This window comes from Lucilia cuprina, chromosome 4, assembly GCF_022045245.1.
Source record: "Lucilia cuprina isolate Lc7/37 chromosome 4, ASM2204524v1, whole genome shotgun sequence".
Taxonomy (NCBI): domain Eukaryota; kingdom Metazoa; phylum Arthropoda; class Insecta; order Diptera; family Calliphoridae; genus Lucilia; species Lucilia cuprina.
This window is the reverse complement of record NC_060952.1, coordinates 80,478,232-80,492,808: the sequence shown is the minus strand read 5'-3', so window position 1 is coordinate 80,492,808 and position 14,577 is coordinate 80,478,232. Positions and strand designations below refer to the sequence as shown.

Genomic DNA, 14,577 nt, shown 5'->3' with positions numbered 1-14,577 from the left:
ATATAAATAAATGTTATTATATCTGCCAAAATTAAAAAAATTGAATTGTAGCACTTAAGTGTTAGTAAGTTTAATAGTTCTTTAAATCCTTTTATACAAGTTTACAAACATAAATATGTATATTAGGTATTATGCTTTTCGTCATATTTTGCTAAAATTATTAACAATAATTACGCTGGAGTTTTTTCATTTCACGTTAATGTATGGCCTTTTAACATACTTTCTAGTTTAACACGTAGGCGGTTTAGAAGTTTATTAAAATAAAAAATTTGTTGTCATATTTTAATTTATAAAATAGCAAAAGCGTGAGAAAAAAACAAAGCTCTGAGTTAAAAAGTTAATTAAGAGGTTTAATATTTAACTATACATACTATACGTAGTTTATACAGTTATCAAATATTCACTTACACTTGGTGTGTGATTTAGCTCAAAGCACATATCAATGTATCCTCAAAATTTGAAATAGTACTTTCTTAACTCCATACACATTATACATACTATATATGTAACTACATATATACTTTATGTACACACTATGTGTGAATGTGTATGTAAAAGCAAATTGTTTACTTTAGTTACACGACATTTTAAGAATTATCCATCCCACCTCCCCCATTACCATTTAGTTACTCACACAAGTTACAGTCTAAACAATCGTGCTTTTATAGAATTTTCTGTAAAAAAAAGAAAGGCATAAAGGAAAATTCTTCTTTGTATAAAAAACGATTAATCAACACAGTATGAGTTTAATAATAGGCTTAGTCAAATTGACAAACATCTTAGACTAGCTTAAAGTTTTTAATGTTATTGGATTTTTTTCTTTTTGTTTTTACTTTATTTTGCATTTCTCTTTTGTTATTTGTTTCTAAAATCTAAGGATCTCTAGTTAAGAAATGTCTAGTTAAGAAATGTCAGAGTAAATTTGTATACAAATGATAAGGATTAAATATGTTGCAAAGTTAAGAGTTTATATTGCTGTTAAACAAAGAGCATTCACATGTAAATACATTTTTAGAAAGAAAAACGCACTTTGTTTTAGTTAACAAAGAGACAAATTACACTTCAATTTTTGAAATTTAAAAAAAAACTTTTACAATTTAAGTAAGTATTTAAAGAAAAACCTATATTTTTTAAATACAATTTATTTAAAATTCAATTTGATTTATTTGAACCTGTGTACTGTGTATTTGCGTATTTTTGTAAGTATTGTTTTTTTATTATACATCACCAGCACCGCTACCACCGCCATCAACATTAATAAAATATAAAATAAAATTTATAATTATTTCCAGCATGTGGTTTTGCTTTTCTTTTTTCTACTGAAAACAACCATCAAGAACTGTCAAACCTATATAATCTATTAAAGCAACCATTTAATTTACCAATACTGCCAAAAAGAAGTGGTATGTGGGAAAATAACAACTGAAATAATATTTAAACTCACAATTCAAATGAACATATACATATGTATATATGTATATGAACATAACAGAAACCTTGGTATGTATATATGAATCAAACTCAACTATATCGACACCTTTTCTGTTGAAAATTATTAGATAGAGCAGCATAATGATATATTGGGAGAGTATAAAAATGGAAATAGCATGGTCTAATAATAGGATTTTTAAAACCCGAAATAGAAACAGCAAAATCAAGTAATCAGTAGATCTGAATAGATTTTTATTTGATAAAACAAACTTGAAATCATAACTTGTTTATGTTTTAAAATAAACCTATTAAAGTTGAAGTTTTTCAATTCCAAAGCCAATAAAAGCTCCCTTCTCAACAAACTTTAGGAGGATCAGAGTCTACTTTATTTCAAAGCCTTTTTATAAAATATGTTTGACTTTAATAACTGATTTTATTAAAAACATTTGTAATTTACTTCATTTCTGTCTACCTAATAACATATTAAAATTAATATTGTTTAAATTGTATACTATCTGTCCCACTGTGCCTTTATATTCGAGCGCATAAATATAGTATATTTACATATGCACATTTCAGCCAATATAAATATACAATGTGTATATATTTTTAAAAATTTTCCTTTTCTCTTTTCTTTAGTGAGCATATGAAACTTAAATTTTAAACAATTTAATACAACAAACCAAACTCTGGAGTTACATAGCTTTAGTTTTTATCTAATTTCAGAAATTATAATTACACAGTCCTCTCTCCAATCAGGATTCTCATCCTCTCCTCGTTAGGTTTATACCATTCCACTGTTGAAATAAACAGAAACTTGTCAATTTACCGCAAATCCTTTGCGACTTCACATTGGAATGTAGTCCATTGAAATTACGATTTTTAAACGGGTTTGACATGGAATTACCATCTGCTAATGTCGTAGAATCCACAACTGTTTGATCAAAAGTACCAATTTTCAGTCAATTAAATAGAGACGTGCAGAATACTAAACTGCTCAAGAAGTTTCAAGGAAACTGCTGTTTCAGTTTGTGACACATAGACCAGTGCAGTTTTTTCTTTGGAATGTATGCCAATTTGCAGCCTATTAAATGGAAGCTTGTATAAAACCACACTTCATTTACAATATGTTGCGTAATGTGAAACAAAAAAGCCACTTCCTACACCATCCAATGTTTTGGAGGATACGATATAAATCTTATATGAATCATTACGAATTGTCGATTCTATTTCACTCGGATTGTAATAGATCAGTACAGAGAAACGTTTATCTTTCATATATGGATTAACATAGCTTTTAAGATATTTTTTCATCATTTTAATAAACCGCCACTTAGAAATTTATCACGAATCGAACGTTTTCAACTTTTAAATGTATACAATTCAGCCAATTGAAAAATTTTCAAAATGAGTCCGCCATGGTATTATCAACTGCTGATGACATAGATTCCAGAACTATACTAATGCGGCCAATAGTACCAATTTACAGCCTATTTAATGGAGACCTGAAGAACACTACGCTACGCGAAACATACGAAAAATCAAGAATGATCGATTCCATCTCAATTGCATCAGTGTATTTGTGGAACTCCTACACCATCTAGTGTTTAGAAGACTACGACATAAATCTTTATCGTATTAGATAAGTGGGAAGAGTTTTCATTAATGAACGGTTAAGGGATGTAGTAGTAAGTAGTATATGGAGTATGGTAAAGTGTTCTGACTGACTGACCTACCTACCTACCAATTACTAAATGTCTTCTAATCGCCCAGTAGAAGGCCATTTCTGCAGTCATAAGTTCAATGGATAATCAGTTCATTATGACAAAAATAGCTTTAGATGGAGTTGTTCATTAGTTCTAGTAAAAGAAGTATTCCTTCATTATTTTGGGAAAAAAAGTTAATTCACTTGAGAATTTTCTGTATTAAATGTTATTTATATTCAAACATTATATCCTTAGCGAAACTTTCAAACTGCCTTAGTGAATACATTATTATTATTATTATTTGTTCATTTAATTCAAAGCACAGTGTAATTAGTCACATATTTCCTTTATTTTTTTCTACACACATTTCCTGTTCACAGAAAAATACTCTGTTTGTTAATTAAGTTTACATAATTTATAGCACAATATAATTTATGAACAATTTATAAACATAAATGCTTTTGGAGACTATTAATTCAGCGTAATTTTAATTTCAAACAAACGCTGACTAAATTATATATATAACTTTTTTTTGATAAAATTTACTCTTGATAATACATTTAATAATTTATTTAATGTGATAAAAAGTAGGAAGTTTCCAAAAAAAAACTTGTCTGTATGTTAATGTTTAATAATTTTTCTCACGATTTATATATATCTACATGTTTTTTTGCACAATACTTTTCACACACGTCAAAAAAAAAAAAAAAAAAAAAAAAAACAGAGGCAAAATGTTCGCATACACCTACTATTTACAGCCATAATTCTAATAACTTCTCATAAATTTACAGGATGTTTAAGAATTTCATCATGTATTAACACCAACACATCATATCAACACATGCAAACTGTTCCACATAAAAAACACACATACTTACTTAATATAGAAGCAAATATTCACACATAAATACATAGATACATATTTATTTTAAGAGTGAATATTATTAAAAGATATTGCTCTCAAGAGATTTTATAACCTACTTGACGCTGCAGAAATTAATAAATTGCTCCATAAAAAAAGTAAGAGTGAGTTTGTGGATTTCTTTTTATTTCGTTGTGCAAATTAAAGATTTGATGATATTTTATGAGCAAAATAAAAAATTATTTATCAACGAAGATAGAAACTTTTTTCAACGCCGCAATAAAAAGATACATATAAACAAATTTAACTGCATTTAATGTTTTTAGAGTAAAAAGAAAAAAGTATTTTTTAAGATTACCTGGCGAGACTAAAATGTTGCCATGCAACTGCTTTATAATGAAAAATTTTATTAAAAGCCAGACATTGTATTTTCCTATATTCATTTATGTTTTATATTACACAAATTGATATTAACACCTTAAGAGATTTTATTGATTTATTTGAGGTATAAGAAAATGTAATAAATATAATTTATGTCAGTCATATAATACATTACTTAATTATCAAGAATGACACTTGTCATTGACCCTGAAATATTTGTAAAGATTTTGCAGTGTAATTTAATGAAGTGGAAAGTAAGTGAATAATAAAATCGCTTGTCTCGTTTATTTTTTTCGCAACATCAATTAATTTTAGCGCGTAAATTGATTAGTCGTTTTTTGTAGGAGGCAAATAAATGTATTTGTAATTTAATGAAATGTTGAAGGAAAATTAGACGATATATTTTTTGTAATCTACATATTTAGGTAGATAGATACTTAGTTGGTTAGTTAGTAAGCTAGCTAGTTAGGCAGTCAGTTAGTTAGTTAATTAGCTAGGTAGGTAGCTAGCTAGCTAGTTAGTTAGTTAGTTAGTTAGTTAGTTAGTGAGTTAGATAGTTAGTTAGTTAGTTAGTTAGTTAGTTAGTTAGTTAGTTAGTTAGTTAGTTATTTAGATAGATATTTAGTTAGTTAGTTAGTTAGTTAGTTAGTTAGTTAGTTAGTTAGTTAGTTAGTTAGTTAGTTAGTTAGTTAGTTAGTTAGTTAGTTAGTTAGTTAATTAGTTAGTTAGATAGTTAGTTAGTTAGTCAGTTGTATATTTGTTTTGATCTTGTCATGACTTTCGAAAGTGATAAGAATTAATGTAATTACTTAAAGAAATAGAATAAAACCAATTAAAAGATTCTTCATAAAAACTTCTATATATTGAATCAAAGTTCTTCTACTTTCAGCCATATAGGCAATTGAATTATTGTACAAATTAAGAAGAACTCGTATAAGTTTAACAAAATTTTGTATTAAAATAAAACTATGTAGCTAAATTAAGGCTTACATTTTACTTCTTATCACTTATAAATACAATTTTCCCAAATTTCCTAAATTCGAAAACCCTGATGTGTTGTTGAAATTTTTTGGTTAATGACTAAAGTCATTTCACTCCATACAACAAAACAGCAACTCAAACACGTACAGTGTGCTTTTGAAGCCTAAATTCATTATAGTGTTTTTCTCGCACTCCTCGCCTTTGTTTATCCTGTGGAGATTATTTTCCCCAAACTAATGTAAAGCACATGCAGTGTAAGAGTATCTGTCTGCACATCAATTACATGTTATCTTTTGGAAAATAAAGTTGTTATATACTTTAGTGTTATAGTTTGGGATAGATTTTTTTGTATTTTGTTTTAAATTAATGTTCTCTTGGCCATTTCTATGTTACATTTTTACCAGATTCAAGTAACGTACAGCATTATTATATACTTTAGTTACTCTTTATACCTCCGCACCCCTTCCCACTTTAAGGCTGATGAGTGTGTAACATCATCAAAGTGTTACAATATACTTTGGTTATTATAGTCAGTCTTATCGTTTTAATTGCTTTGGGGAATTGTTTTTGAACGCACACATAGCAACTGCAAACAAACGCATAGATACGCACAAACATTTAGACAAACACTTAAATGAATACAAACTCATTGAGTTTAGTTCATTTCATTTGTAGTTTAGTTGTATTCATTGTAAGTATTATGCCCTTAACTTCATCTTTTTCTCTGCCCATCAGAAAAGCAGCAAACATTAAGAACACTTTTTTTAATGGCCTCTACTCGCCAGACTGGAATAGAGTAAAAGCCAGCATATTCTTACTAGTATGTCTTTTCTTGTCTTGAGTCCTTTTGCTAATTTAATAGCTGATATTTTTTTCTCTATTCTATTTACAAAGATTATTATTGTTGGTGCAGCAATTCAAGGATAATGTACAAAAGGAATAAAAGTAGTTGTTATAATATATGTGTGTATGTTTATGGGCGTCTGAACATTGAAACGTGCATGTGTTTTTGGTAGGAGATATGGTGCGAGTAATTAGAATCATGAACAAGAATTGTCCTTAAGTTAGATATTTTGTAGGAACTGTAAGAAGAAAATATTGATGAACTTGGCCAACCATGTGAAGCCCTATTCCTATTCAAATCAAGAATACTAACTAACTAACTAACTAACTAACTAACTAACTAACTAACTAACTAACTAACTATCTAACTAACTATCTAACTAACTAACTAACTAACTAACTAACTAACTAACTAACTAACTAACTAACTAACTAACTAACTATCTAACTAATTAACTAACTAACTAACTAACTAACTAACTAACTAACTAACTAACCAACTTACTTACTTACTTACTTACTTACTTACTTACTTACTTACTTACTTACTTACTTACTTACTTACTTACTTACTTACTTACTTACTTACTTACTTACTTACTTACTTACTTACTTACTTACTTACTTACTTACTTACTTACTTACTTACTTACTTACTTACTACTTACTTACTTACTTACTTACTTACTTACTTACTTACTTACTTACTTACTTACTTACTTACTTACTTACTTACTTACTTACTTACTTACTTACTTACTTACTTACTTACTTACTTACTTACTTACTTACTTACTTACTTACTTACTTACTTACTTACTTATTATTACTTACTTACTTACTTACTTACTTACTTACTTACTTACTTACTTACTTACTTACTTACTTACTTACTTACTTACTTACTTACTTACTTACTTACTTACTTACTTACTTACTTACTTACTTACTTACTTACTTACTTACTTACTTACTTACTTACTTACTTACTTACTTACTTACTTACTTACTTACTTACTTACTTACTTACTTACTTACTTACTTACTTACTTACTTACTTACTTACTTACTTACTTACTTACTTACTTACTTACTTACTTACTTACTTACTTACTTACTTACTTACTTACTTACTTACTTACTTACTTACTTACTTACTTACTTACTTACTTACTTACTTACTTACTTACTTACTTACTTACTTACTTACTTACTTACTTACTTACTTACTTACTTACTTACTTACTTACTTACTTACTTACTTACTTACTTACTTACTTACTTACTTACTTACTTACTAACTAACAAACTAACTAACTAACTAACTATCTAACCAACAACCTAACCAACTAACTAACCAACAACCTAACTAACTAACTAACTACCTAACGAACTAACTACCTAACTAGCTAACTAACCAACAACTAAGTAACTAAGTAACTAAGTAACTAACTAACTAACTAACTAACTAACTAAAAAAGTAACTAACTAACTAATTAACTAATTAACTAACTAACCAACATACTGACGAATTGGTTGATTGACTAGTTGACTAACCCTTCAGTTGTAAGTCTATGCTAATTTGAAATTAAACGGACATTCCTAGTTGGTTGTTACAAACTCAAACACAAATGTATACTACATTCTTTTTTATTTTAGATTGTCAAAATAAAAAGGATGTGTGGGTTGTATATTTTTTTAAATGCTCTGCACACTGCTGTACTTTTCAGATGACTTGATTTGACCTCCTGTCATTTATGTTTGCCTTTTAATAAGATAATTAACACACACGCATATGAAAATCCTTAATAATGATGACATTGTCGTGCATAAGAGTATGAGTAATTCTGATTGTCTGTCGGGGTGTAACTAACACAAAAAAAAAGAAATTATGTATATTTTATGTCTATTCGCTTGTACTTTAACAAATTTATGATTGTATGGTTGTTAATGGTTTGATAAAGAAATGATGTATGTATGTATGCATTGTAGTCGTTATCATACAAAATTATAGCCAAAAATATTGCTATGGTACATTGATTTTGAACTCACATATGATTTATTATAATGAAATAATAAAGAAATAAAATAAAAAGTTCGGAAAAAAATTAATTTAAATTGGAAAATTAATAATATTTTAAAGCATTTAGAAAAAAAGCAAATAGTGACATTGCAAGTACTCAAAATACATAAAATTTTAGGGTATAAATTTTTCAATACAATTATAATTTTTTTTCTTCATACAATTATTAGTCCAAAATCTATAGTTAACGTCTATATTTCATGATTTACATTTTCAGCACTTTAATGCATCAAAAATGTTTATTGATTTTTTTATTCGTTTTATGCAAAAACTTTAAAAAAGTATTGAACATTAAATGAACATTCCAGATTTTTATTATTGAACATAATTTTTCTTCAATATTTTTTTTTAGGTTAAAAACCCCTTATAAAAAATTATTTCCGTTAAAAAAACAGCGGAAATGTTACATTCGTATGAATGAGTACATGACTGTTTTATTTTATTTTTGGCAAGAATTCTTTCTATTTATTTCATTTTTATTATTTTTTTATTTTAACTTTTTTTGTATTTAACTGGGGACACATTTTTTGTCGTGTAATTTGGTTTTACTCTTGTTCATTTTTTGTGCATACTATTGGCACGCTTAAATTGTGGTTTTCATATGAATGTTAAATAATATAAACCAAAACCTGCTAACCTCAAATAAAAACATATTTTTTTATAAATACATATATATTTTTTTGTATATGTAAAAATATTTTCAGTATAGCAGGTAAAAATATTGTTTATTTTATACAAATAAATACAATGTATTGTATTTATTTGCAATGTTTCAAATATTTTTCATGTTAAATACCACAAAAATGGTTCTCATGGGATTAAGTCTTGGCGTTTGCATTCCGTAATTATAAAATATTTTTATACGTTACATCACTAAATTGTGGATGGTATTATGAGGTTGTGCTCTGGTTTGTAACAGGAAAAATAATGATAATGCAACCACCTTAATGTTATAGAGTCATTGTTGTCAATGTAACCATGTTTCAACTCTCATATAAAAACTTATTCAGAAATGTTGATATCCTTATACTCTTCATAGTTTGCTGACTGCATAAAGTTTATATATTCAAATCCTAGTTCTGTTTGTATGTGTAAATGTCTGTTGAAAATAACACCCCAGATATCTTGGGGATCTACATTTCAAACAATTCTATCAGACCAGCTTTGGAAAAATTTGTTATTTTAAATCAGCAACAATGTACAGATTATATTTGTTTATAGTTTATATTTAAACCACTGGAAACAACAACAACGTTTAGCATAAGTGTTTTCTAATTTTCAATTTTTTTTTTAAATATTGGTCCCATTCAGTGACAGGGAACAAATTATGATTGTATCCTACACAACTATATATAAATGACACTAAAGATTTTCGTAATGATCGTCCTTTATTTGACCCTAGCATCCATAAAAACCCTCCTTCAAAAAATATCTTATATCGTCTAAAATTGTAACCACTTGTAACCAACAAATAACAAACAAAACTAACTGTTATTTAAAATACATCCTTTTCCCAAATTTAATGAAATTTGTAAAAATAGGTTATCATATATTTTCTAATAGAACCAGCCAATATTTATATATTTTAGATCTGTTACAATGGCATAATATTTATAGCGCCTTAAGATATGCTTTAGATATTAAGGAATGTGTGTGTATTTCCAGCAAAAAAATTTTCAGACATGTCACGTAAGAAACATTCTAAAATAATGATTACACCTTATAAAAATTTTTAATGATTTTTATATATTCGCCAAAAATTGATTTTGTAACCTTTGACCTACAGTATTACGCTTAGCACACAAAATGTTTCCGGTGACGTTTAATTCCTTACTAATACTTAATGCAAAGGTTCAAAAAATGTCTGGTTTAAAATGTTCTTATCCTACTCGGATCTATTTTAGACGAATTTAAGATTTTTTTCATCAATTTGTTAGAATATTATTTTGCATATTTTTTACCCACAGAAGCATAACTTTGAATTATTTGGATTTTGTACCACATTTTCGAGTTTTAAAAGCGTATTTACCTTTGTAGTGCATATTTTTATGTTTCTATTTTTAGAATTTTTGTACATTTTTATACAAAAATTTTATTTTTATATTCGTTTGTCATAATGTATGTAACACCAAGAAATATTCTTATTAGACCCAATAAAGTATATATTGTGGACCAATAGTATGATTTCTGTTAACCTTATAATTATATATAAAAATTTTGTGTAGATAATGATATATTTGAGGGAGTCAATAATGATAAATTTATATCTGGGAAAATAGGTACATTTTGTATGGGAACTATGCAAGAGTTATTGATTTTTAACTCATAAACTTAATATTTATATACGTATTGATTTGTCTGTCTACTTTGTGTTAAATTTTAGAGCTTTTTCTTCCTAAAAACTTGCTTGTAAGAAATGGAAATAATATACAGATTTAACTTAAGACCCTTAAGTTAAATCTGCAAGTTAATTATCATTTAAAAAAAGTAGGAAAGTATAGTCGGGCATGGCCGACCATATAATACCCTACACCATGAGTATATTTTTAAAATTTTTACTTTTTATAAAATGTTTATTTTTTATAAAGAAAGTTTTATGTTAAATATTACCAATAATTCCAAAATATTTAATCAATTTATTGATAAAAAACTAAAATTTCTAAATGAGGCTTTATATAGGTCAAATATGGACCGATCCTCGGTTAATTTGGGAAAAGGATACATTTCTAAATAACAGTTAGTTTCGTTGCGTTTCATTGCGATACAAATGGTTACAAGTCAATTTTAGACGTTTAAGTCATTTTTTGAAGGGGGGGTTTGTATGGGGGCTAGGGTCAAATATGGGCCGATCCTTACGAAAATCTGCAGTGTCATTTATACTTATATAAAACTTATTTGTGCCAAATTTTAAAGAGATAGCAGAATATTTGACGTAATTATGGCATAAAAAGTTCAAATCGGGAGGTACGGTTGTATGGGGGCTAGGTGAAATAATGGACCGATTTCAACAATTTTCAATAGGCTTCGTCCCTGTGACAAAAAACATGCTTGGTCCAAATTTCATCAAATTATCTTGAAAATTGTGGCCTGTACCTTGCGCACAAGGTATACTTTAAGGTGGGTATTGGACCAATATTTTTGTATTTTACAAACATCAGCACAAACGTATAACAATCTCCCCACTATAGTGGTGTAGGGTATAAAAATGTCTAACATTTTGAAACAAACCAAATATTTAACTGTACTAATATTAAGTATTTTTTCCAATTCCTTACTTTTCTATATGTAATTTAACTTGAGATAGAGATAAGTAAACATTAATTAAGTTTTAATTCCCATTTAGCTTAATAATAAATAATACTAATAAATCCTCAAACAAATCGATTTATTATTAGCAAATATTACTTTTATTCCTCCATTTTTTTTTGCAATATTATTTTACCTTTACTGATTTTTATCATCTAAAATTCATTGCAGATTTGGCACTACAACAAAAATAACAAAAGCTAAACTACCAAATGAGAAGAGAACAAATTTAATGGAAGAAACGTACAATAAACAAATGAACCATAACAATAAATTTTCAAAGTCCTTTGAGGAACAAAAGAAGAGCGTTAAAAATAAAAACAACAGCATTAACAAAATGTAAACACTATAAATAAAATAAAACGAATGTTTTGAGCACAAACACAGACAAAAGACAAAGGAAGAATCTCATACCATAGAAATAGATGAGATATAGAGGAAAAGAGATAACAATGACAAAGTGGAAAGTAATACAAAAGTCAAAACGAACGAATGAAAAACAATAGAAAATGATGCCTTTAACCAACAAAAAACAAAACTTACAAAAGATTTTTGAAATATTAAGAAAAGCAGTGTTAACAGTAGGTCGGTAAAGGCCTGATCCAACAACAACAACATAATAATATTTATTGATAATCTGTGAAACGCGCTTCAAAAACTTTTCTTTATATATAAAAAAATATATTTTGGCTTCTTTCTAAAGCAAATGAGCGTTGAAGTGTTGGCGTTAAGAAATAACGAAATAGTCATAATATTTAGAAGACAACAAACAACAGCAACTATAAATACAATAAAAACATTTAAATGAGGTCATAACTGTAAATACTGCTAACAAAATGACTAAAACGGAAACGGAAAATAGAATTGTCATAAAAAATATACACAGCAATTGAAACGAAGAAAGTGTGGTTGTGCGGGCAGAACGAGAGTAAGAGAGAAAGTGACAAAGAGAAAAATATTAAGTTTCAAATAAACTACAAAAAAAATCCTTTACTTAATGATGAATAATATGAAAACTATAAACAACTACTAAAAAAAGACAAACAGCAACAAAGCTGTTGTTTTTTTTTTCAAAAGGACAAATCTGAAGCATTTTATAAATCAACAAAATAAACGAAATAAAATAGTCATATAACAAATTTCTGTCCGTCCGTTTTAATAAAAAATACCATCAACAAAACAAAAATATTTTATAGCAAAACGAAAAAGAAAAAACTCACCAAACTCAAGTGAAATCATAAAAATTCAAACAAGAAAAAAGAATTTAACTTGAAGTTAAAAAATAAACAAATATAGTCATAAAAATTTCCGTAATTTCTCCTAGCAAAACAACACAATCTTTTTATGCATAATTCTCAGACAAAATGGCGTCTTTAAGACATAAAAAATTGGAGTGTGTCATCTCGTAAAAAATAAAAATCAAAAACATAAACTTCTTTTTTTATATAGAAAATCATATCTTTTAACGAAACAAAATAATAAGCAAATTAAATCAAAAATATATTAATAATATACAAATAAAAATTACCAACAATTTCGTATACATATAATTTATAAAAACATAATTTTATAGTTTAGTTTATAGTTTTTTCGCCGGTTTTTACACTGGCTTTTAAATTAATGATCTTAGAATTTTATGTGATGTAAAATTGTGTATTTGATTAAAAAAAAGAAAAATGAAAAAAGAACTAGGTCATTGAAACAATACTTACATTATTATTACAAAGCATTGTAACTAACATCAATTGTTAACAACACTCACCAGCAAACAAACAATACAAACGCGAAAATCTAAAATAGAAATATTATAAAAAAATAAAAATAACAATAATAAAAAAACAAAATGTTTCAAATTTATAAAAGTCATCATAAAAGGGTAAATTTAAAAAACATCAAAATGCATTTGCAGCAAATGCATTTATGGCATTATATTGTGGCAGCTGTATTCTATATGAGTATGGGTAAGTACTAAACATTACCATAAATATTTACATATTTCTAAGTGTATATTGTTATAAATGAAAAAAAAATGCAAACATTAATGATTTCAGTGCTCTATATAATGTAATGTATATGTTTTGTGTTAATGTCTGGAGTTTTGTGTTGAAATAAGTAATGTTTAGAGAGAGAGAAAAAAATAATAAATATAAAATAATCTTAAAGTAAATTGGGACAATCTGATATGCTGTGGTGTAAATAAGATTTCTACCTTAATAACATTCGGTTTATTTATTTATTCATTTATTTTATTTTATTCCGTCCCTTATATTTGAAAATTTGTCATTCGATTTTTTAACATATTCAACAATGTATTTAAGGTAATTTAGTAAAAATTTGTTATAAAAAATAGATATTATTCATGTTCATAAATTCTCAGAATTTTAGGTTTATTGATTATCAATGTTCATATTTTTAATTATCATTTTAGGCACCTCTACTGTTCTGGAAAACTTTATGGAATGACTATAGATTGCGATACATAGAAACACATGAGTTTTATCAACAGATAAGAATTCTTCCTTTGACGATCAAACCTTTTTTTATTTAATCAATTTATTTTTTTGTTTGATTATCGATAACTGTGCCCTCTAAATAGTTAGGATAACTAAATTGTTCACCTATACAAATAAGGTTGTCAAGATGATTGTCGATATCTATGCCCTCATAATAGTTAGGATAACAAAATTGTTCCCCTAGGAAACTTCTAAGACTTATGTATCATTTGGAAAATAAGGTTGTCAAGATTGGTTAAAAGATTCGCCCTATTTGTCACTAAAACTACTAAAACTTTTATAACAAGTATATTTGTCGTCAAAGGGTCAATGATCTTTCAAGGCGGTGTCAGCAGTTTGACATTACTCTTGTTTGGATACTTACGCATGGGAACTAAAATGAAATATCCTATGCATATCTTTAAATTCTTTAGATTTTATCAAAGTTAGTATCCTACTGTTTAAAAGGATCTCTTTGAGGTTATTAGCAGT

The 14,577-nt window shown here is 27.0% G+C and overlaps 1 protein-coding gene across 2 annotated transcripts in view; it reads left to right on the top strand.

The window, feature by feature from the left end:
* The window catches only part of LOC111677800 (protein sidekick-2-like), a 220,715-nt gene that overhangs the window by 93,602 nt on the left and 112,536 nt on the right, over positions 1 to 14,577 (top strand). For both annotated transcript variants that reach the window (XM_046948556.1, XM_046948557.1), the window contains exon 3: positions 11,765 to 13,554. In XM_046948556.1, the coding sequence (XP_046804512.1) occupies positions 13,437 to 13,554 (118 nt within the window). In that variant the 5' untranslated portion in view covers positions 11,765 to 13,436. The remainder of the gene's footprint in view (positions 1 to 11,764; positions 13,555 to 14,577) is intronic.